Here is a 25,401-nt window from a genome sequence, read left to right on the forward strand (position 1 = left end):
GCCTCTGCTTTAGGGAATATTACTGAGGAATTGCAAATTACCAGAATTGTGGCGCTCCAGAATCGAATGGTTCTAGATGTGATACTAGCTGATAGGGGTGGAGCATGCCGCGTCATCGGAAGTAGTTGTTGCGTGTACGTACCAGATAACTCACCTTCTGTATATGATTCGATTACAAAATTACATAAGATAGCTGCTGAGATCCACCCAGAAAATGGAACATGGACTTTTTCTGGTTGGTTCTGGACTCTGCTTAGTACTTGGGGTTGGAAATTATTAACGATTCTCTGTGTTTTTATTGGAGTATTATTTTTCCTTTGTCTATGTATTCAATGTGGCCCTACATTATGTTCTGTATGTATCACAGCCTGTATTCCGTCCAAACGGGCTATTGTCAAACAAGAGAAACTGATCAGTGACGAAGTATTGAAAATAATGGCTATTGACATTGAGGATGAACATTCTGACTATGTCCACTATGAGGTAGCTTTTGCTAAACGCTAAAAGGGCCGTCTGTCGTGTTTTGGCAGCTCCTGAGTTAGCGTTTAGCACAGCTACACGGTCTTTTCTGTTAACTTGACCAAAACGAACGGGGGCCATTTTGAATCCTTCTGCCTTCCGTTTCCTATGAACACGCTGCCTCGTGGTCAGTATGCCCTTTTGTCCTTTCTCGATACCCATGGTCACTAGTCTGCTCGGCAACAGGCTATTTTTAGTACTGGTCAAGCGCACATGCGCATTACGCACCAATTGGTCACTCTTCAGGAATGTTCATGCTAACTGACCAGTGCTGTCGAAACTCCTCCCACGTGTTGGCTGTGTTCCAAAAATGACCTTATATGTACCTAAAATGTGTAAACTTGTAACCGCCTATCTTTTTATTGCTATTAAACTATATAAAAGAGGTCGCACACCGATGTTCGGGGTGCTACTTCTTACATTACCGAAGGGTGCTGTTGGAATGTATCACCACCCCATGGGGTCTTAATAAACTTGTCTTTTACCTTTTCCAGTGTCCGTGCCAACTTCTATACTAAGGTGTTCGAGAGTTTAGCAGAGTATGTAGGCCTGATTTGAACCCAATACCACAATACTGTGCTTTCACTGCGGGCCCACTTGAGAAGTTCATTCGCCCACCTCTTACCTGACGGACCGTCTGCCGATTTCCAGTGCCAGGTGATCTCCCTCTGGGCTAAAATAAGGCCAAGGTCAATGAATTTGCTGGTGACCTTCGTCTTTTTCGTGTGGGGGAACCAAAGCAACAGGCACGCCGCCATATTATATTCCACCTGCCTTTCTGTGACCTCAGTAAGTAGCTCCCCAATCTCAGTCCAATACGACCCCAGCTTCGGGCAGTCCCACAGCATATGGTCCAATTCCACCCCAGGCATCAAACACCTAGGGCACGCCGCATCTTGGACCTGGAAATACCTCCGAATCCTCCCTGGGGTGAGGTAAGCTCTATGCACCACAAAAAAGTGCACTTGCTGAAATCTGGCGTTCCTACAACCCTTCCAAGTCCTCCTCAGGATATGCCCCCACGCCGTGTCCGGTATGGGCTTCCCCAGACTCGCTTCCCACTTTTGTTTCAGGGTCGTGAGCGGTTCCAATCCCTCAGTCAGCATACGAGAATGCAAGTAAGGGACCGCTTTAACCGTCCCCGCCGCCATCACCACATACTGGCAGGCCACCGTGGTCGGTGGCTCCGAGTTCCCGGTCTTCCAGTGCTTCCTTATCGCCGCCGTCACAGCCATGTGTAAGAGGAAACTCCCATCAGGGAGACCAAACTGTTCCTGCACCGCCCGAAAGGGTAACAGTTCACCATCGGCATACAGGTCACCCATCATCTGGAGCCCCAGCTCCACCCATTCCATGAGGGGAGACCAGTCCCCCCTATGTGGCAGGGCCATCAACATCCCCAGAGGGATTTCCGGTGCATAGGGGTGTGTCACCCCGCCCTCCTTTGGCTTTTGTTCCAGCACAACCTCATGGTCCTTTCCTCCAGGGTCAAGTCCCCCAACTCAAGCCGCTGCTGAATGACGATATACGATAGGACGTGCCTCTGTATTCCTATTCCACGATTTTGAAGTTAGGGACCGCCAGGCCCCCCTCCGACTTTGGTCTCAACAACGTGTCCAGTGCCAATCGCCTCCTCCCACGCCCCTACAAAAAATCAATCGTGAGCGAGCGTAGTTCCCGAAAGAACCTGGGAGGTATCCACAGTGGGAGCGTGCGGAAATAATAGGGTAGCCACGGCAAGGCCACCATCTTGAGCAGCGCAACTCTCCCAACCACCGAAAGGGGGCCCAAAACGCCATACAGCCCTGCAGAGCTCTCACACAGCGTCCTATATTCCCTTCCAACATATCAGCAGCCTCATGGTAGATCCGCACTCCTAAATAGGTGAAGCACGATCGTTCCCACATTATATCAGCGGCTAACTGTGGTTGGGGCATGTCCACTCGCAGCGGGAAAATGCACGTCTTGGTCCAATTAACCCGAAGGCCGGACAGCTCCCCAAAAGTCTTCAGCATATCCATCGCCCCTCGCAGCGCTATAGTCGTGTCTTACAAAAATAACAGCAGATCGTCGGCATATAACGAAATATAGTGCTGCGTGCCATTGCACAGAAGGCCCCTGAACGCTAACCCCGTTCTAGCGTGTAGCACCAGAGGCTCAATCACCAGCACAAACAACAGGGGCGAGAGCGGACATCCCTGTCTCGTTCCTCTCCGTACCGGGTACTCCACCGATATTACCGGACCTAAAGGCACCCTGGAGGTAGCTGAGGAGTACAGGACTTTAGTCCAACGACGAAATTGCGCCCCTAGACCAAACTTCTCCAGTACCCTGTCGAGGTATTCCCACTCCAGGCTATCAAACGCCTTTCCGATGTCGATGGACAACACGGCCGGCATCATGGTTACATCCAGAGCACCCCCGAGCACTCGTACAAGGCGGCGAATGTTGGGCGCAGTATTCCTGGTCGGAATAAATCCCTGGTCGTCATGAACTAGTGCCGTCATGTGCGGCAAAAGTCTTGTGGCTAAAATTCGGCTCAGGCTTTTGTAATCCACCGTCAGCATGGATAATGGCCGATAAGAGGTCACATCGCTGCCCTCCCTGCCTGGCTTCAGCAGGAGAACGATCAGCGCCACTCTCATGGACTTGGGCAGGTGGCCCTGCTCCGCTGCCTCGTTATAAACCTCCAGCAATTGGGGGGCCAAGATGTCAATATACTTGACATAGAATTCGATCGGGAGGCCATCCACCCCAGGCGTCTTGTTCCTAGCCCTCTGCTTAATTGCGCCCCTAATCTCAGTCAGTGTTATGGCTCGGCCCAGGGTCTCAGCATCCTCCTCCTCCAACTGAGGGAAGTGAATCTTTGCCAGGAAGTCCTCTATGTCCACAGCGCCCACCATCAGGTGACTTTGATAGAGAGATGTGTAATAATCCAAGAAGCGTAAGATGATCGCCGTTTGGGAGTAGACAAGTTCTCCCGTTTCCGTTCGTACACTCAAAACCAGGCTACCCCTCGGTTCCGGGTTCGCCAGCCTTGCTAACAGCGTGCCCACCTTGTCCCGCTCAGCATGAACCTTTGCCGTATACTGCCTATAATCAAAGCTCCTTAGCCTCTCCGTTTCAGCCGCCACTCGTTCCTTCTCCGCCAGGAGCCACGCCTGCACTGCCTCCTGTTCTGGCCTCTGCCTCTCAATGTTCCTCAGTGCTTCCTCTGCCTTGCGGACATCGGCCAGGACCACTGTTCTTTCCCCACAATGCTTATTAATACAAAGACCTCTTACCACCACCTTAAATGCGTCCCATTCCACAGCCCTAGTAGAGGCCGTCCCACTATTCACACTGAAATAGTGCTCGACGCCATCCCGGATGTCGGAGCGAAAGATCTGATCTTCCAAGGTATCTGGGTTCAGTCTCCAAGTGGGGATCGCAGACCTCGCCCGCCGCCACTGGAGGAACAACTGAGGATTGTGATCTAAAATAGTCCTCGCTAGGTATTCAGAGTGCGTTGCCAGGGGAGCCACCGTTGGACCACATAAGATCATGTCAATTCTAACATGTAAGTCATGTATTGCAGAGAACAACGAATAATCTCTATCTTCAGGGTGATGCCCTCGCCATACATCAACCAGTCCCCACCTGTCTTGCCAATCCACTCTATGCTTCGCTACCCTTCGGACCGGGGACTCAACCAACGGTGGGTGTGATCTATCTAATGCGATGTCAGTGATTGCGTTGAAATCCCCCCCCAGTATCACTGGTCCCGCTAAATAGTGTGCCAAAGTGCCCGAGAGTGAGTCCAGGAATCGGGCCTGATCCGTGTTCGGAACATAGATACTACAGAGCACCACATCCCGGCCATATAATCTCCCTTCAACCGCCACATACCTGCCCCCTGGATCGACAATCTGTTTCGTAACCTGGAAGGGGATCCCCGCCCTCACCCAAATTAAGACCCCCCTGGCGAACGCAGAATAGGCCGTGCCGAACACCTGGCCCCTCCATCTCTTCTGCAGCGCAGCACACTCCAGTTTGGTAAGATGTGTCTCCTGGAGCAACGCTATCTGGACCCCCCTGCGCACTAAATATGCATGCACCCTGTGGCGCCTAGACATGGTATGCAGCCCCCGCACGTTCCATGTGATACATTTCAATTCAGGTAATGTCCCCATAACAGTGTCTCCCCGTCAACTCCATCCTCAAGCTGCTCCAGCCCACACCAGAACTGTAACTCCCCAAAACCTGAACACCCCATAACACTCCCACAGCCCTCCCCCCCCAGAACAGGACCCAATAACAAAGTATTAGTCCCCATCCAAACTACCAAAACAAATCACACTGTACTATCCGAGAAAGTTAAGCCTCATGAAGCTCTTTTCATACTGAAAGATTATTTAAATTGTCCAAATGGCTTTCTAGGATTGGCACTCACACTTTGTGTTGCTGCTAACTGACAGTGGCTGTATGTCAGAACATCATTCTGTCCTACATATCAGTTACAAAAAGTCTTAACTCAGGAAAGGATGTATATGAAGATCTTCTAGCAAACTAAGTTGTACATAAGGGTAGGATAAAAAGTGTCATGGAACTTTCCCTCTCTGCAAAGAGTAGAGCATGTGGCAGTTTACCATGCCAACCTGGCACCAACATTTTGCTCCATGTACTAAGGATTAGGTATGATGGGGAATAAAATGTCCAATGTGTTTATAATTTATTTTGGTTAGCTAAATTAAAAAAAAAATTAGAGTGAAAGGAATTTCTTGATAATATGCTCTTGCTTAATATCGTACAAGCAGGAAATTAATGAACGTTGAAAAGCTCAAAAATGAAAAGAATGAATATTAAACCTATCCCTTGACCATAGCATATTTTTTCTGTGTGATATTCGATCTGTTCATCTTAATGATACTTCGCAGACCAAGGGAATTGCCATGATGTAAGCAGCCCCTTTCAGTCATAATAAACAATCAATCATTGGACATCCTCACTAATTTTGAGTAGCTAGCATAAAGTACCTTGTCATTTATCGAACCGAAAGAAATCATTGCAGGAAATCACATTATAATCAACTTAAAACATTCTTATTTTCTACATTACACTGATTGATTCAAATGCACAAAAAGAACAACATGAAGACAGAGTTGTACTGAGCAAATTGCAGTGATTGTATTCTGCTTACCATTCATGAGGTCCAAGATGAAGCAGAGTTTGTCAGGTGTGTGGAATGCATAGGTCATACACACTATAAAAGGACAGTCCTGTAAGAAGTTAGAGATAATTTATTAGGAAATAATGTTTTCGCAAGAAGGCAAATACGTATTTCTTAACAATGTCGTTAAATAAAAACAAAATGAATCAAATTATCGCTGTTGTTATTGTTGTTTTAAAGTTAAATGTCAAAATATTTTGAGAATCATAAAATCCATCAAAGCTGGACTACCTACCAGTCTTTTAAAGCAAGTTGTCACTGTCTATGGCATTATTCTGAATGACAATGCATTGGACAAAGTCATCATGCGGTATTACCAGGAAAATAGTTACTCACTTCTAATTTTAGATGTTAGTATTTTGCTCATACCTACTTAGCATTATGTATTGAATAAGTAAACATTTGATAAAAAACCGTTTCGCCCATTCTCTTCATGTCAAGGAGCTTCTTTTTACCGCGGTACTGCCTTTTGCAGCATTTTAGCAGCCAAGATCCTGAAAACAACAGCTTCAAAAATATTATGCTGGTGCATATTTTGCTGGCAAGATTAAAGGGCAACATTCAGATATTAAAGGTTTAAAAACATCTACTATGTGTCATGGGTCATTTTGTTTTTCATAGTTTATATAGCACGAACTTGACCCGAAGGTTTCAGAGCGCTTTACACGAGCACCAGTTACATGACACAAGGACACATTCATTTTTGTTAGGCACCAGGGGCCTCATTTATGAAGGCCTTGCGCCATTGTGTAGTATCCTCTTGTAAATGAAGAAGAAACAGATTGAAGTTGTAACAGTTGGTAGTTTAATGCAGGTTGTAATCAAAGGACCTCATCCTCCAGAGTCCAGCTGGCAAATGGCTGGTAACTAAGATACAGCATTCTGATCAACACCATTCTATGCTGGAACACAGGGTAAGAGGCAAACAAGGAAGATAGTTGCAGTAGAGGATACCACAGTACCTCCCTCCTAGTAACAAGGTTACTTATACATTTAAATAAAGAATAGGCAGAGTAGAAATAAGAGGGAGGAGGGTATGAGGGATGAGATAAGCCACTCAAATCAGGAAGTAACAAATCCTTCTAAGCATGAAGAGCTAAGTCTCTTCCTCGTTGACTTCCTCACAGCACCACTAGAGGAGGATAATGAGGAAGAAGGATTGGTTTCTTGAATGGGACCAATAGAGCGACAGACAACAACTCTGCCGAGATTCCATACTTTATGGTCTTGAGTTCTGATGGCATTACCCAAAACCTTTATAACCTTTATAGGTTTGCTAAATTTTGAGACCCCAAATTTCCTCTCAGGTAGTTTGATCCTTACTACATCCCCTACACACACAACAGTCTTCTTTACGGCTTTTCTCTCATCATACTGATACTTCCTTTTGATCATCCTGTCCAACTCTCTCTCTTTCCAAGAGATAGAGTCAGATGCGTCATGGCAAGGGTCACCAGTTTGACCAAGTTTACCTAAAATCCAAGAAGGTTTGAGAGGGGTACAAGCAGATCTACCTTTGAACAGGATGAATGGGGTTACACCAGTGGAAGAGTGAGCAGTGAATCTGTATTCGCAGACTTTCTTTTCTAAAGCTTCTTCCCAACAACTTTTAGAAACAAGAGCTAATTGCATCGCTTCCTTAAGAACTTTAATGAATCTCTCGACTACGCCGTTGCTTTCTGGATGATAAACGGCAGCACGCTTGTGTACAATGCTCCTCTCACTCAAGAACTTTTCTACAAGAGTAGAGGTGAACTGTACCCCATTGTCAGTGAGAACTGAGCTTGGTAGACCTTCTTGAGCAAACAACCCCGCGCCGCACGGCCACCAGCTGCTGCGTGTGCCCCTCTGCTGTGCCCTCTGCCTCGCTGCCTGCCTCGCTGCCGGCTGACCCTGCTATCGTTGCTCTGTTCTGTTTTGTAAATCATTTGTGCTTGTTTTTCTCTCGTAGTTTTTGCCCGTGTTAAGCGTGTTTTGACCATCATTTGTGCTTGTTGTTCGTAGTTTCTGCCCGTGTTTAGCGTGTTTTGATTGTCATTTGTGCTTCTTTCTTCGTAGTCTCTGCCCGTTCTCCTTCCTGTTTCCCGCCTTCCTCGCCGCCCCCCGCTTCCCGCCACCACCGCCGACCCCGCCCCTTTTTTCCTTCTGTTCCCTCCCCGCTCCCGCCTCCCAGCTGCTCCGCCCACCCGCGCACTTGGCCTTAAATGGCGACCGTGCGACACAGGTGAGTGTGACCCACTTGTGGGACACCCCCGCGCCGCACGGCCACCAGCTGCTGCGTGTGCCCCTCTGCTGTGCCCTCTGCCTCGCTGCCTGCCTCGCTGCCGGCTGACCCTGCTATCGTTGCTCTGTTCTGTAAATCATTTGTGCTTGTTTTTCTCTCGTAGTTTTTGCCCGTGTTAAGCGTGTTTTGACCATCATTTGTGCTTGTTGTTCGTAGTTTCTGCCCGTGTTAAGCGTGTTTTGATTGTCATTTGTGCTTGTTTCTTCGTAGTCTCTGCCCGTTCTCCTTCCTGTTTCCCGCCTTCCTCGCCGCCCCCCGCTTCCCGCCACCACCGCCGACCCCGCCCCTTTTTTCCTTCTGTTCCCTCCCCGCTCCCGCCTCCCAGCTGCTCCGCCCACCCGCGCACTTCGCCTTAAATGGCAACCATGCGAACGTGCAGCGTTGACGCGCAGCGGGCGCGCCGATTGTGCGCCGAAGGCGCGCCAAAGGTAAGCCCGTCTGCGCCCGTCCGCGACCGGATCGCGACCAGCGCCAGGACCCCTGGCCCCCACCGACGGAAACCGACCCGACGAACCTACAACGCCGCCGATCTCATCGCACTCAACACCGGCCGCATCCCAGGATGTCATCGAGCCGCCCCGAAGCACACCCACGGACCCTTCAGCTGCCACGCCTGCAAGTTCACCTGCATCCGGACTCATCCTGCACCAGCACTCGCCAAGCCAAACATCAGCAGCAACCACCTCAAGTGCATCCTGCTCAACACCCGCTCCGTCCACAGACACGCCGTAGAACTCTGGAACCTCCTCGACACCACCGCCCCTGACGTTGCCTTCCTCACCGAGACCTGGATGAACGCCTCCTCAGCCCCAGACATCGCCATCGCCATCCCGGAGGGCTACAAGATCATCCGGAGGGACCGCACCGCCAACCTGACGGGAGGAGGCATTGCCATCATCCACAGAGACACCATCCGCATCACGACCAACACCGACGACACCCTAACCACCGCTGAACACCTGCACTTCCAGATCCACACCAACCCGAAGACCACCCTCAGAGGCACCCTGATCTACCGACCCCCGGGTCCACGCGCACGATTCAGCGAGGACATCGCCGACTTCGTCAGCCCGCATGCCCTCCCCTCCGCCGACTACATCCTCCTGGGGGACCTCAACTTCCACCTGGAGAACAACAGCGACCGCAACACCATCAGCCTGCTCGACAACCTCGCCAACCTCGGACTCAAGCAACTGGTGACCACCCCCACCCACCTCGCCGGACACACACTCGACGCCGTCTTCTCATCCAGCAAAGACGTCACCTTCAGCCACGCAACAGGACTCCACTGGACGGACCACAGCTGCGTCCACTTCACCTTCAAAAGAACGACGATCCACCACCACCAGCAACAGGTTGCCCGAAGAAGCTGGAACAAGATCACAGCCGACCAGCTCACCGCTTCCCTGAGCCAGCACCCCCCCGCCAGCTCAGCGAACCCCAGCCAGGCCGCCGACAACCTCACGAAGTGGATCAACAACTGCGCGGACGAATTCGCCCCTCTGAGAACCCCACCCAGCAGACCCTGCAGCAGAAAAACACCATGGTTCACCGACGAACTCAAGAGCTCCAAGAAGAACTGTCGAGCCCTCGAGAAAGTCTGGAGAAGGGAACCAACTACGGACAACATGACCACCCTCAAGCTCGCCACCCGGAAACACCACCAACTGATCCGCGCCACCAAGAAAAATACATACAAGGACCGGCTGGACAACAACGCACACAACTGCAAGGAACTCTTCAACATCGTGAAAGAGCTCTCCAACCCCAACGCCGGAAACAATGACATCACCCCGTCGCAAGACCTCTGCAACTCCCTCGCGTCCTACTTCCACAACAAGATCGCGGACATACACAACAGCTTCAGCAACCAACCAACGCAAGCCACAACCGCAACAACGCCACCCACCACCACCCTCCGCACCTGGACTCCGATCAGCACCGAAGACACCATCCGCACAATGAACTCCATCCATTCCGGATCTCCGACTGACCCCTGCCCTCACCACGTCTTCAACAAGGCCGACGCTGTCATCGCACCCCACCTGCGGGACATCATCAACACCTCCTTCGACACCGCCACCTTCCCTGAGAGCTGGAAGCACGCCGAACTCAGCGCTCTTCTCAAGAAACCCACAGCAGACCCCACCGACCTCAAGAACTACCGTCCCATCTCGCTCCTCCCGTTCCCGGCCAAAGTCATCGAGAAGACCGTCAACAAACAGCTGGCTGCCTTCCTCGAGACGAATGGATCCCTCGACCCCTCACAGTCTGGCATCCGAGCGAACCACAGCACCGAGACCGCCCTCATCGCTGCCACCGATGACATACGAACTCTGATGGACAACGGAGAAACAGCGGCCCTCATCCTCCTGGACCTCTCCGCGGCTTTCGACACTGTCTGCCACCGCACCCTAGTACAGCGCCTCGGCAACATCGGAATCCAGGACAAGGCACTGGAATGGATCACCTCCTTCCTCGACGGAAGAACACAGAGAGTCCGCCTACCACCGTACAAGTCAGAGGCCACCAAAGTCATCTGCGGCGTCCCTCAAGGATCCTCACTGAGCCCCACCCTCTTCAACGTCTACATGAGCCCCCTCGCGGCCATCGCACGCCAACACAACCTCAACATAATCTCCTACGCCGACGACACCCAGCTGATCCTCTCCCTGACCAACGACCCCGCCGCCGCCAGAGCCAACCTGCACGAAGGGATGAGAGATGTAGCCGAATGGATGACGACCAGCCGCCTGAAACTGAACTCGGACAAGACGGAGGTCCTCATCCTGGGCTCCTCGCCCTCCGCCTGGGACGACTCCTGGTGGCCCCCCGCCCTGGGCACCGCACCCAAACCGACGGACCACGCACGCAACCTGGGCTTCATCCTGGACTCCTCCCTCTCCATGACCAGACAAGTAAACGCCGTCTCCTCGTCTTGCTTCAACATCCTGCGCATGCTACGTAAGATCTTCCGGTGGATCCCCACCGAGACGAGGAAGACGGTCACCCAGGCCCTCGTCACCAGCCGACTGGACTGGTGCAATGAGCTAAAAAACGGTGTTGGATCTAGCTCTGATCTCTTGACTGGGTGAGAGTACTCTGCTTGATTCAGAGACTCTGTCCATCACCACCCCTTGTTGTAAATAATTTTGTCCACCCTAAGCGTGGAAGGGTATGCTCAGATGTGAGTCCCTTGCTCATTGCACCATCAGGATTCAAGCAAGCCGGGCCGAAGACGCCTGAAATGGCAGAAACCGGTCCCCGGAAGCTTGTTTCCTTCCCAGTGTAAGAATTGGCTTTTGTAGTCTGGTCTGCCCTGTTCCCATGATGCACTGGGCCAGGGACAGACTAATTTGCATACAGCCGGGTTCTGAAACTGGGATGGTGCAATGAGCTAAAAAACGGTGTTGGATCTAGCTCTGATCTCTTGACTGGGTGAGAGTACTCTGCTTGATTCAGAGACTCTGTCCATCACCACCCCTTGTTGTAAATAATTTTGTCCACCCTAAGCGTGGAAGGGTATGCTCAGATGTGAGTCCCTTGCTCATTGCACCATCAGGATTCAAGCAAGCCGGGCCGAAGACGCCTGAAATGGCAGAAACCGGTCCCCGGAAGCTTGTTTACTTCCCAGTGTAAGAATTGGCTTTTGTAGTCTGGTCTGCCCTGTTCCCATGATGCACTGGGCCAGGGACAGACTAATTTGCATACAGCCGGGTTCTGAAACTGGGATGGTGCAATGAGCTAAAAAACGGTGTTGGATCTAGCTCTGATCTCTTGACTGGGTGAGAGTACTCTGCTTGATTCAGAGACTCTGTCCATCACCACCCCTTGTTGTAAATAATTTTGTCCACCCTAAGCGTGGAAGGGTATGCTCAGATGTGAGTCCCTTGCTCATTGCACCATCATGATTCAAGCAAGCCGGGCCGAAGACGCCTGAAATGGCAGAAACCGGTCCCCGGAAGCTTGTTTCCTTCCCAGTGTAAGAATTGGCTTTTGTAGTCTGGTCTGCCCTGTTCCCATGATGCACTGGGCCAGGGACAGACTAATTTGCATACAGCCGGGTTCTGAAACTGGGATGGTGCAATGAGCTAAAAAACGGTGTTGGATCTAGCTCTGATCTCTTGACTGGGTGAGAGTACTCTGCTTGATTCAGAGACTCTGTCCATCACCACCCCTTGTTGTAAATGACTGGACTACGGCAACGCCCTCTACACCGGAACCACCGCCATGCTCCAGAAGAGACTCCAGCGGATCCAGAACGCCTCGGCCAGACTCATCCTCGACATCCCCCGACGCAGCCACATCTCCGGACACCTGAGAGATCTGCATTGGCTCCCGGTCAACAAGAGAATCACCTTCCGTCTCCTCACCACGCGCACAAAGCCCTACACGACCAAGGCCCGAGCTACCTCAACAACAGGATCAACTTCTACACTCCCAAGCGCCTCCTCAGATCAACCAGCCACGCCCTCGCCGCCTTCCCCCGCATCCGAAGAGCGACAACAGGAGGAAGGTCCTTCTCCTACCTGGCCGCCAAGACCTGGAACTCACTCCCAACCGACCTGCGCCTGACCCAAGACCACCTCTCCTTCAGGAAGAAGCTCAAGACCTGGCTGTTCGAGCAGTAACGGCACCCCCCCCCCCAACCCAGCGCCTTGAGACCCTACGGGTGAGTAGTGCGCTCTATAAATGACCTGATTGATTGATTGATTGAACAAGTTATCCAGAAACGAGATGACTGAGTTAGAGTCAACTCTAGAAACAATTTTTATGAAGGGCCATCTGAAAAACATGTCTATACACACAAGAACATACTTATCCTGGCTATTCACTTTGACAGGACCTAGAATGTCTAAGGAGATATCAACCCACGGACCTTTAGATTGCTTCCTGACAGTCATGGGTTGTGTTCTGCATTTCAAAATCTTATCACTAGAAGAACACTGTACGCAATCACGAACTGATCTTTCAATTTCTGTGTCCATGGCTGGCCACCAATATGTGTCTCTAACCCTTGCCTTGGTCTTGGCTATGCCCATGTGACTAGAGTGAGCAGACTCAATTATCTTAGGTCTAAGTTTCACCGGGGGTATTAGTCTGCTACCTCTAACTAACAAGCCATTTAGCATGGAAAGTTGGTCCTTTACACCCCAGAACCCTTTAATTTCATCACAACAGTCTTTCTTCTGGCACCAACCATTATGTAGAAACCTGACGACAAGTTGAAGAGTAGGATCCGATAGCATCTCAGACGTCCACTCACTCTCCGTGATCACATCTTCGGTGACAACACATACTTTGAGATTGTCAAAAGCATCTTCACTACTCTCAGAGGCGTTTACCAGGTGATCAGCTGTATCCTCCCCAGTAAGTCTCGATAGGCAGTCAGCAAGAATATTATTGGCCCCAGGTAAGTAACTGACAACAAAATCAAACTCTTGTAGGGCCACTACCCATTTCCTTATTCTGTGAGAGATGCAATCTAGCCCCTTTTTCCCAAAGACCTCTTTAAGGGGCTTATGATCAGAAATTACAGAGAAGTGTTTACCCCAAACAAACTTCTTAAGTTTATGAACAGCCCAATACACAGCCAAAGCTTCTTTTTCTATGACCGAGTAATTGCACTCGGCCCCTCTTAAAGGCCTCGAAATGAAAAGAATGGTGTTATCAGTTTTTTCACCTTTCTGCAGAAGGACCGCACCTATACCTTTGCAACTCGCATCGGTCATGATGAAGGACTCTTTAGAGGGTTCAAAGCTAGCCAAATCTTGGGCATGATTTAGACAGCTTTTGATGTGATCATATTCAGATGAACAATTTTCGTCCCAGAGAAATTCCTGGCCTTTCTTCAACAAGTTTCTCATTTTCTCTGTTTTTTGAGCAAACCCAGGAACAAACTTGTTGTAAAATTCAGACATGCCCAGGAACTTTACTAATTCATCTTTGCAGCTGGGGTATTTCAGATTGGAAATGGCTTCCACTAATGAGGGTTTGGGTTTGATGCCTGAACCAGTAACCAAGTGTCCTAAATATTCGATGGTTTTTACACCTAGCTTGCACTTGTCAAGCCTAAGAGTGAGACCGGCGATTTCCAGTTTCTCCAAGACCTTTGACACTCTCACATCATGTTCATCACGATCTATACCATTTACCAAAATGTCATCTTGATAGACTTTAACACCTTCAATGCCATTTAGGATGCCCTCCATCACCCTTTGAAACACAGAGGCAGCTGATATCAAGCCGAAGGGCATCCTAAGGAATTTAAAGGTGCCAAAGGGAGTGATAAACGTGGTAAACTCCTGACAAGAAGGGTGTAACTTAACCTGGTGGTAAGCGGAGGAGAGGTCTAAGGTGGAGAAAAAGGTGGCTCCACCCAAGGAAGACATCATTTCAGTTATGTTGGGCAGAGGGTAGTGGTCAACTATGACTGCTTTGTTCAATTCTCTCATATCAATGCACAATCTTGCCTCGCCATTGGCCTTCTGAGCCATAACCACTGGCGAAACCCATTCAGTACCCTCTACTTCCTCAATCACACCATTGTTTATTAATTTGTCTAATTCAGCTTTCATCTTGTCACGTACCAAGAGCGGAACATTCCTGACCTTTGCAACAACAGGGACAGAGTCCTTTTTTAACTTAATAAGGTGGAGATATTTTTTTAGGTATCCTAGTTCTTTACTGAACACGCTAGGAAACCTTTGGGCCCAATGACTGTTGTCAGAAACCACCTCTACCTTGGGAGAAATGTCTCTTAGACACACAGAAGGGCTTTGATTGGGGTCAAGATAGACTCCAAGATCTTTTTGATGAGCCCAACTAATGAGAGAATCACCCTTCATGGAAATGTAAATTTTCCCTGCAGTAACTCTCCCCTTAAAATCAATGGTCCCCATAAAGTATCCTAAGAGATTTATGATTTGGCCTCCATATCCTTTAGGAATAATGTCAGGCTTAAGTAACTTCACCTTCCTAAGTAAATATTTCTCAAAGAATAGTTTTGGTATCAAGGTGATCTTTGCCCCGGAGTCAAACAACATTTCCACTGGGCACTCATCAATTAATACCTTTTCCATAGGACCATCCATATCTACTACGTTGATTTGAGAGACAACATATTCATCTTGAGTTTGATCAAAGATATCAATTTCTCTTACTTTCTTTTGCCCCTTCCCTGACCTACAACACTTCGATGAATGGCCTTTCCTCTTGCACAACGAGCATATCATTTTTAACCCTGGACAATCTTTGGCATTGGCTAGATGGCCCATGTTGCCACAGCGATAACATTTCACATTAGATAATTTTGAATTTGAACTACCCTTATTATCCGTTGAATTTCCTGCATCGTGGGAGGATGATTTTTGTGAGCTAGAACTCGGGGAAGTCTTTATCTCTTTGACTTCAGTAGAACTTTTCTTTTCTTCCGAAGTGTTTTTCCGAATCACTTCAGAGCAGGTATTTGAATGTTCATGTAATTTAAGTGACACGATCACCTCTTGAAGAGTGGGATTGTCCTTTTGCCACAAACTGTCTTTAGCTTTTTCCAGAGAAGAACCAAGCATTAGTTGGTCTCTGAGGCGTTCATCTAAAGTTCCAGCAAAAGAGCAGGTAGAAGCAAGTTTACGAAGAGCTGTGACATATTGCTCAACTGTCTCATCCTGCCTCTGCATTCTTTTCCCAAAGTGAAAGCGTTCTAACACCATGCTCAATTTAGGAAGATAGTGTAAATCCATCTTCTTTATGCACACTTCATATTCATTAAGAGAACTGGCATCAGACAAGTCTGGTAAATTTTCGAAAACATCTTGCCCTTCTGAGCCCAAACAGTGCATAAAAAGGGAAGACTTCCTCTCAGCGCTGAGTGAGGTACCACACACTCTCGCATAATGCACGAAGACTTTTTTCCACTTGAGCCAAGGAATGGGGGGATCACTCGGTTCTGAGAGGAAGAAAGGAGGAGCAGTGACATTTTGCATGTTGGCAAAAGAGCAGGTAAATAAATAAGGTGATGAAGTTTCTACGCGTGTATAAAGAACTAAGTAAAAGAGGATCTTAACGATATAACAAGTTAATTTTCTTATTAGTTTGACACGTTATGGAAAATACTGTAAATATGAGGATTATTACTTCACAGGTAGAGAAGCGTTTGTATGAAAGGAAATATCATCGGCTTGAGCTGTGCCGATCAGCGAGATGAGTTGAAAGGCTGTGCCGACCAGCGAGTAGACAGTTAGTGAGTCGGCTTGAAGAACGAAGACAATAAGAAGTACACTTGCCTGGCAGTAGCAGCAGCAGGGGAAAGTTCAGCGAGTGTCCTGTGCTTATTGTGTTGTGGCGTAAACAATAAAGTTCTTCACCTCTTTTTTTTTTTTTTTTAAAACATGGCCGACTGCACGATGACGTCAGTACGCGACGCGGAATGCGCGTTGCATAGGAAGGACGTCACTCTCCTTCCGTGAAGAATTGATGGCCGGTTCCGTGTCAAGACAGCAGGAATGCGGTGACGGAGTAAACAGCAGGTGAGTCACGTTGCTAGGCGCAGTTTGAATGTCAACAGAGCGCGCTGGCAGTCTCGTTGGAGGATGATATTTTTTAAAAGGAAACAAAGTCATCCACAATTGAAATTTAAAGTCTAAGTTACCCTCGGTTTTTAGGGAGGTTGTGAGAGGTGAGTGAGTCGTCACAAGTCCTCTGACAGGGTGAAGTTGAGGGATCACACAGTCAAATTACCTCAAAGATTGCGAGGGAAGCAGGTAGCGAATTTTAAAGTACTCACAATTGTCGTTTTCTTTTTTTTTTGAGTAATAAAATAAAGTAGTCACTTCCTGCAGAGTTGAGATGTGGATGGTAGAAGTTGTCAGGGGACTCTATGATAATAAAGTTGTAAAAAGGAATTGTGGATGTGGTTGTAGAGCCGAGTTGAGTTGAGGTCCTTAGATGTGGGTAAGTCCAATCGTCGCCAAAATGTAGTATCCTCTTGTAAATGAAGAAGAAACAGATTGAAGTTGTAACAGTTGGTAGTTTAATGCAGGTTGTAATCAAAGGACCTCATCCTCCAGAGTCCAGCTGGCAAATGGCTGGTAACTAAGATACAGCATTCTGATCAACACCATTCTATGCTGGAACACAGGGTAAGAGGCAAACAAGGAAGATAGTTGCAGTAGAGGATACCACACATTGGTACGTCACTTTTTCCCATTTTAAAAGTGACGCACTGGCGGTGCAAGACCTTCATAAATAAGGCCCCAGGAGATTAAGGGATTTGCCCAGAATCACAGGCGGTTGAACGTCGTTGCCGAGACTCGATCCCAGTCCCCCAAATTTGAAAACGACCTTCCTAGCCTATTAGGCCACATCCTCTCCCCATCATTCACTGCAGAACTATGCAATGTTCATTTATCCTGATAACTGAGAAAGACAACCTAAGAACAAATGTAGCAAGATGCGACCTAAGAGAACAAATGTAGCAAGATGCGTTCTTTTCAATTATGTAGTAGATCCCGAAACAGAACACCTATGTAGAGTTAATTGCAACTTCTCACGGACCTGTGACTGGCCTGGTACACGGACGCCAAAATTATCATTCACATAAATGGTATTTTTAGGAGTAGAATCTAACAGTAATAGTTGGGATATCCACATCAGAAGATGTTCTGGGCATAGGAGTATCAAAGAGTACTCCCAATAGCAAGAATAATTAGGCTGCTGCCAATGCAGTACCTTAAGTAATTGCTACTAAGGGGAAGGATACAGCAAAGCTCGAAGATGGCCACATTCTAATGCAGCTTATTTAGCCACACTGACAATCCTTCAAATATCCTGGGCTTTGTGAGTCATACATATCCCCTTACCCAATATCTGCCAATCCAAACTACTCTTTCAATATTGATCTAAACCAGATGGAAATGCAATTTTTGGTAGAGTGTGGGCCTCTGAAGGGAACTACAGCAGCTTGCTCACTACCCCTCAAGCTGAAGTGTTTTTGGGTTATCAAGATTGGGCTTGGTGAGCAGGAAGTAGGACAGAAAGCACCTTTTGGCTTCCTGCTGCAAGTGGATGGTGGAAGCGAACCTGGAACCCTGTATGGCATGAATCAGCTGACCCAGGCTCTGAGGGCCAGGATTAGAAGATGGCTCAGTTGAGGGCAGTCTGAACAGATGAGGCAAGCAGAGAATTCCAATGATGGGACCATCAGTGGGCTGGAGGAATGCATCAGCAAAGAGCGGCTGGGAGATGCTGCTAAGGTTTGTCCTGCTTGGGAGTCAGTTTGAAGGAAAGCTACTATTCTGAAGTGGACTGTGGGATGCCCTGCAGAGAAGACATGAAATTGCTGTCTCTGCAATGGTAGAAAGGTGGTAAGAGGTCCAGCCCTACACATATACTTCTATATATGTCATCACATTCTACCTCCTACAGCAGGGCTTGATGTTGCTGGCAGATCCTCTCCTACATAGGTCAGTAGTTCAGGACCCAGGAGTTGCTTTAATGACTGGAGTGATTATATCACCATGAATTGTCAATCCACATGGATAGCCATGGGCAACTATAAGAGGAGCCATAGAGTGAGGAAAACTGGTAGAGCCCAGCCAAAGTGCTGGTGCATGTTAAGGGTCTCCTCCTTATGCTCCATGTCTATCACACATTTACAAAATAACGATGAGCAAGAAACAACAGAAACTGCCCAAAATTGTATTTAATCTCGAGAGATCTGCTCGCTCTGTGGATGACAGCCCATCAGAGAATGGGGACTCTCAATCCTTGAAGTCTGCCAAGGACCGTGTCCTCAAGACCATCCTACAAGATATAAATCATCACCTCTGAATGATGGATAGCAAGATAGACTCTCCAAGCTTATACATGGACTGCATATCTAAAAGCTTTGATGACCAAGCCTGCTGAATACATTTGGCTTAACGTCATATTTCTGACATTGAGGATGATCAGGCCCCAACGATCAAATAGAAGCTAAAGATAGAAAAGGTATCTGAGGACATACAATTTAAGAATGAAGACCTCTAAGCCATGTCTAAATGCAATAACACGAGAATTGTTAGCCTGTTGAAATCAAATAACATTTGAAATGTGGAAAAATTTGGTGAGAATCTCATGACTGATCTATTGCCAAGGACAGCGTCTTGTCACACATCATTGTGGAGTGTGCATATAGGTCGCTGGCGCTCAGCCAGTACTAGGTACTGCCCATGTAGTACCCTCATTTTGTATCACATGCATTGATTTACTGTGTTGTTTCTTTATTTCCTATTTGTATATTCCCCTTTAAGTTTGTATGTTCCTTTTCTAAATGTTCCAATTCCCTTTTGGAACTTGGTGACGGGAAGGCAGTCATTGTTAACCTGACCTTCCTCCTTTGCGGTTCTGGTTGTGCCGTGGGTCCTGATGCATTTATATCTCTTTATGAAAATAAAACACAGTTGTTTCCTGTTATCGACTATCTCTGACTCCGTTCTTCATACGCTAACCACCACTACAATTTGGTACCAGGAGTGGGGCACTTTTCTGACAGCCCCACAGCCAAATCATCACCACCTCCTGAACTGCAAGGATTGAGACTGCTCTCGAGAAAGGGGATGTCAACCATGCAGGATCCTCTCTAACTCTCTTTCCTGGCTTCATAGAAGCTGTGCAAGAGGTGCACTGGTTGTTTAATGTAATCTTGAAAAAGCTACAATCCTGGAACATCGCCTATGCTCTAATGTACCCTGCCCAAATCAGGCACTATATTGAAGGCAAAACACATATGTTTGGGGGGTCCACAGCTGGCTCTCTGATTTCCTAAGAAACATGTAATGGGGAAATTGGGTGTGTCCATGAGGAGTGCTTAGAAAGAACTGGCAGATGATAGGGACAATAATGATTAAGCTTATCTTTTGTATCCTGTTTTGATTTAAATTGTTGAAATCGTGGCTTGTTGATTAGATTGCTTTTTCTACTCCATGTTGTGATGCCGTATAAAAATGACCTGTAATTCCCTGCCCACAGCATCTGTTCATATCAATGCTCCTTGCTTTGTTATAATCATTGTAGGCAGAGAGAACCACATGATGTCTTCCTATAAAGTGTCTGGGGAGATGGCATGACAGTATGTTTAATTGAGCGTTTATCGCTGTGTTCTGGTGGTGGACACTGAGGGTGGTATACTTAGCCCCTTAGTGGGGGCAGTTTGGATGCCATACGGGTGGAATTTAAATGGCTGATGTTAATTCAGTGCGGTGGGATGAACTCGCTGTCAGTTGGGGTCGGCAGTGGGGGCAGCCTTGGGTAAGCCAGAATGAATATGATACTTAGTTTTCCAGCAATATCTGTAAATACTAATAATAAGATTTGCATGGACATTATTTTGTATGGTATTATATCACTAATGTACTTCATAGGCTAATATTATGATTGCTGACCTGGAATGAAAGAGGACTAAATCACTAGAAAAGTTACAACATACCCACATAGCCGTAATATATGTATGGGGGTCAATTAAGAAGCACATTTAGCTTCGTTTTAAGATAAGGCTAGGACAGCTAGAATATTTGGTAACTGCCTATACACCATCAATTGGAAGGGCTTCTCACTCCTCATCATAGAACTAGTTCCTGATCCTGAAAGCAGTCATGTCTTGGAAAGTCTAGTAATCACATTCATCAATGTACATGGCTAAAACATTGACTGGCCAAATTCTACACTGATCTACAGTCTAAGCATAGAAGGCTTGACCCTCAGACTGTAATATTGGGAGTGGACTTTACCTCCACTCTAAATACAGACTAGGACAGTTCTCAGGAGGCATCTTCGTGTATGTCTTACACTGCTAGGGAGATTTACTGCGTTATAGATCACAAGCAATTGATCGACGTTTAGAGATATAGGCACACAATCTTAGTGGATTTTCCATTCTATTCCTGGGAACATGGTACGCACTGTCAAATTGATTTCTAGCTGATCACATGGAATGTCAATGCATGGGTGCATCTATCAGATATGTTCTCCAACAACTCACCAGCTATACAAATGTGGAAAAAATGGATACACAGATAGTAATTCCTCGAAGGAAGCTTACTGGATTTGGCATGCAAAGTTGAGATGAGAGAGGCAAACCTAGAGTTTCTTTGTAGCAATTTAGGTTTTGGTATAAGACTATGGAATAGTGGCATGTCATCGGAGACCATATCAGAGGTCTATGCACCATGAATCAATCGTGTAATCTTAAATTGGTCTGCAGCAGCCTGGACAGATTGCAGGTGGAAATCAAGTGCCTCCAAATGCTCAGTAATCATCTGAAGATGGCAGGGTCTTCAAAGAGATGGATGGTAACAAGCAAGAGTAGCTTTTTTGCAGAACAGCATATAGTTTGCTGTAGTTTGAGAGGAGTGGCCCAAACATTTAACATAATCACCTATTGGGGTGCAAGAAGTCAGCAGAAATCTGCAGTGATTGGCGATGTGTTCCTTTTGCCTTTAATCAAATGAACTCTTTGCTCCAACCCAATGATCTTATTTTGCATCATATGCAATTAATTTGTCCTGATGATGACCTTCAAATGACCACAGGTCCAAAAGTCATAGACAATTCTGGAAAATCAAACCAAATATCTATAAACTGATTTTGCTCAGAGTTCTCAGGACCCAAAATTGTATACATTAGTCGAAGGTAGAATTGTTCCATTGCATATTCTATTATCAATACTATTATACTGGTTTTTCTGCATTCATTGTATGCTCACATGAGCACTAAGCTCTGGTATGAGGCTGTAAATACAAATGTCATTAAAAGTGTACAAGTGGTTCCATTCTTCTTTATTATTTTTTATTTTTACATCTTTGAATGATTGTTCATGTGTGTATTCCTAAATGATTGCACCAGATAGACTCTTTGTTCTATATGTGTCCCTAAATTTTAGAACATTCAATAATAATGCACCGAATGACTATTAGGACTAAAGAAACAGGTGAGAAAGAGACCTAGGAGTGTTTGAGGGGACCTCTCCATCCGGCCAAACTTTAGGCTAATGCAACTTAAGATACTGCTAAGCATGGGCGGATTTTGCGGATTGGCAATCCGCGAACTTGCGTATTTACGGATTCGCAATCCGCGAAGATCCGCGAACTCTAGCGGACTTGCGGATTTTTCCGTTTTTTGTGTTGGCGCGTGTTCGCGCCGATTTTGGGACAAGTTCGCAATTGCGAACTTACTTTTCGGCTTGCAACGGCCGCGACTATGTTGTTTCTACGTCTGGTTTATCATCACAGGTTCACAGCACCCTCTGTTTCACCACTGCCACCCTCTGGGACACCCATGCCACCCTCTAGTACATCCTCACAGGCACCTATTAGGTTTATTTATTACTGTAGATTATGGTGGTTGAAAAAAGCTAGCACACCTGCCCTTCTTCAACTGCCATCAATTAATTTGTGTTTCATTAATGTGTCAGTAATTTTGAAAGTTCCAGTCTGGCTGGCACCTGCTTCCTTCCTTATCTGTAATTTGCTATTTGTTGCAGTGATTTTTTTTTTTTACAGGACCTTTATGGTGCTATTCTATGAGCCTGCTGTTTGGGTCATAGCAGGGTCATAGAATTGTTGCAAACTCTGGAGGGGCCCATCAGGAAGCACTACCTTGAATGTTACTAATGTTAAGTTTGAACTTTTGCACCTGCTCATTGCTTTCATTTTAGCTAAAATCGTTTTTTTTGCAATTTCGCGCGTTATTTGGGGCGCGAATCCGTGCGAGATCGATTTCGGAAGCCGCGAATACGTGCGAATACAAAATTGTTTTTGTTGCGACGTGTATGTTCGCGTGATCTTGCGCGTGTTCGCGAGGCGCTTCTAGCTATTCGTTTGCCAAGTTACCCTATCGGTCGTACACGGGCGCGGCCATCTTGTTGGCGTGACGTAATTCCGTTTCCGCCCGCTATGTGTAATCTCGCAAAGTGTGCTGCTCGCGAGTACAAGTTCGCGCGTACTCGCAAGGAAAATCTCGCGCGAACTTACCCACGCGGTCGTGAACGGGCGCGGCCATCTTGTTTCTCATTCATTGCTATGGTTCTGGGCATGCTTTCTCTATCCTCTCTCAATCTCTGCCATCCTTTGCTTGTTTGAAGTTTTTTTGATCTAATTTTACTTATTATCTAACCCTCTATTTTTCTAGCTCTATATTTTTGTGTTTTCTGCAGCTTTTAGTTACTTTTAAACTACTTTTTTAAACTCTTTTATTTTCTTCTTCACTATTCTATTTCTTCTTTATCATTTAAGTTTATTTCTGCCCAGACCATGGTAAAGGGAGCCGGGAAGCACCCTGAGAAGGGGAAGGGTCCCGCACCCCGTGCCCGGCTCCCGTGCGGGCGTTTAAGGGGGGAGCAAGTGGTCCCGAGGGAGATCTTTAGCGCGGAGGAAGTGGCGGCACTGATCTTCCATGTCCAGCGCCGCCTCCCCAAGACGATCCTGGGAGGCGGCAAGATCGCGACCGGCTATGGCATCCGGGAGCGCCGCCAGCGGTGGGAGAAGGTGTGCCGGGCCATGTACAAGATCTCTGGGGTCCGGCGCACGTATAACCAGGCCACCCACCGCTGGACCGATGTCATGGACCGGGAGCGGGACTTGCTGGACGCGCTCGGCGTAGAGGTCCCCGGGCTTGGTGAGTAGTAGTAGTAGTACATTTACTACTCTGTTTTATCCGGCTCTGTTATTTGCAAATCTTTGTTCTTTACCAAGAGCAATAATGCTGCCGATTACATTGAGGTAAATTATATTTCAAAATCTTCTATGCATTTCATTTTCAGGTGCACTGCTCTCCTTCTCAGTAGCCTTGCTTGCTACTATGCTTCTTTGTTTTGTATGTTGTGTTCAGAAGCATTTCATTGGCCTGAGAAATTATGTATCAGTGTACTGTAAAGAAAAGAACTGCGTAATGCTAGACAGTAAGGGTCATATTTTCAATTACCGGCGCATCCCTGCAAAGTAGCAGGGATGCGGCAGTAATTGTGTGCCATGCCACCACCACCCATTGGCCCAAAACGTCACAGAAGCCTTACGCATCTGTGCCGTAAAGGCAGCGCATTGCTGGAGTTGCGTGCCAACGATGGCGCAGCTCCAGCAATGCTCTGGGGTACCCTATCTCCCCAATGCTGCATCAAGCCGTACGTCGGCTTCAAGCGCGCAGGGTTTGAGTCATGCATCATTGTCATAAAAATGACTGATTGACATCTTGTAGATTTCCCTCAGCCACTTTTAGGATTCGTTCCTGCGCAGGTACGCCCTCCCTTGCGCCGGAACGCCCCCTGATGGCGCAGGGCTTTACAACGTGATGCATCGCCCATATGCCCATATGTGTTTTTTTTTTAATATATACGCCGCACCAACACCATGGCGAGTCTTTTGTTCTGCCGCTGCGTCAGAAAAGGCACGCAACAATGGAGGAAAATCAGCCGCAACTTCCGCAAGGGACTTATAAATCAGCCCCAACAGACTGAAGTCCAGTGTCCTTCCTTTAGACAGTCACATGGCTATCAGAAGAAATAGTGGCGGTGGTGGCGGGTGGATTGATAGTTTGAGTATTCACTGATCTGCAAGCAGGATGGACTTTGTCTGTCACGTGTTGTGCACTACTGCCTGCAGTGCCAGGCCTAGGCAAACCTCTTTAGTAGTCTGTTTATTGAGTTACATAGGAACTTTCTAAGTCAACGTTCCGCAAATCAGGCAATACGAATAACGTAGTATACCACATGAGATAGATCCCGTGGAATAGTTGTCTATCTATTTGCTATTTTTCCAAAATATGTTGTTATTGTTCTTTTGAAATGTTTGATTTGGTTGAAAAATCTCATCCATGTTTTATGGTTTTTCTTTCTTTCATGTTGTACATCAGCTCCCCCCAAGGGCAAGAGGACACAGGAGGAGGGTGCTGAGGATGCAGGCCAGGATCGGGCAGGCGAGGGCTCCTTTGCTGGCCCCAGTAAGTTTACATTTTACTAAACAGTACCTATTTTTTCCTAGCGTTCCTCATTCGATTTTTTCTAAATCGTCTTTGATCTTCTTGTAGACTGAATATAAATTCTTATCCTGCCTCGAATATGATGACTCCCTGTGGTATTACTAGACTATTTTTATTAGTCTGTCTGTGTAGCTAACTAAGATTGGACATTTGGCAATTCCATTGGACTCCCATTATATTCAGCAATACCTCTATGCACTGTCTCCTTACTGACTAGATAGTGTGGCAGAGTCATTCAGCTCCCGAAGTCACCGATTATAGATCCCCAATGATCTCTAGATTATCGTACGCAGGACAAGAGAGTAGTACGGAGTCACAGCACAGTCAAGAAGTGTCAGAGGCACTCATGCTTGCAAAAATTCCAAAACCTTTAGCTCATCCA

The 25,401-nt window shown here is 47.2% G+C and overlaps 1 protein-coding gene across 2 annotated transcripts in view; it reads right to left on the reverse strand.

The window, feature by feature from the left end:
• The window catches only part of GRK3 (G protein-coupled receptor kinase 3), a 1,268,751-nt gene that overhangs the window by 384,792 nt on the left and 858,558 nt on the right, over positions 1-25,401 (reverse strand). For both annotated transcript variants that reach the window (XM_078667331.1, XM_078667330.1), the window contains exon 10: positions 5,699-5,777. In XM_078667331.1, the coding sequence (XP_078523457.1) occupies positions 5,699-5,777 (79 nt within the window). The remainder of the gene's footprint in view (positions 1-5,698; positions 5,778-25,401) is intronic.

The sequence above is a fragment of the Lissotriton helveticus genome, chromosome 11 (genome assembly GCF_964261635.1).
Source record: "Lissotriton helveticus chromosome 11, aLisHel1.1, whole genome shotgun sequence".
NCBI classification, from domain to species: domain Eukaryota; kingdom Metazoa; phylum Chordata; class Amphibia; order Caudata; family Salamandridae; genus Lissotriton; species Lissotriton helveticus.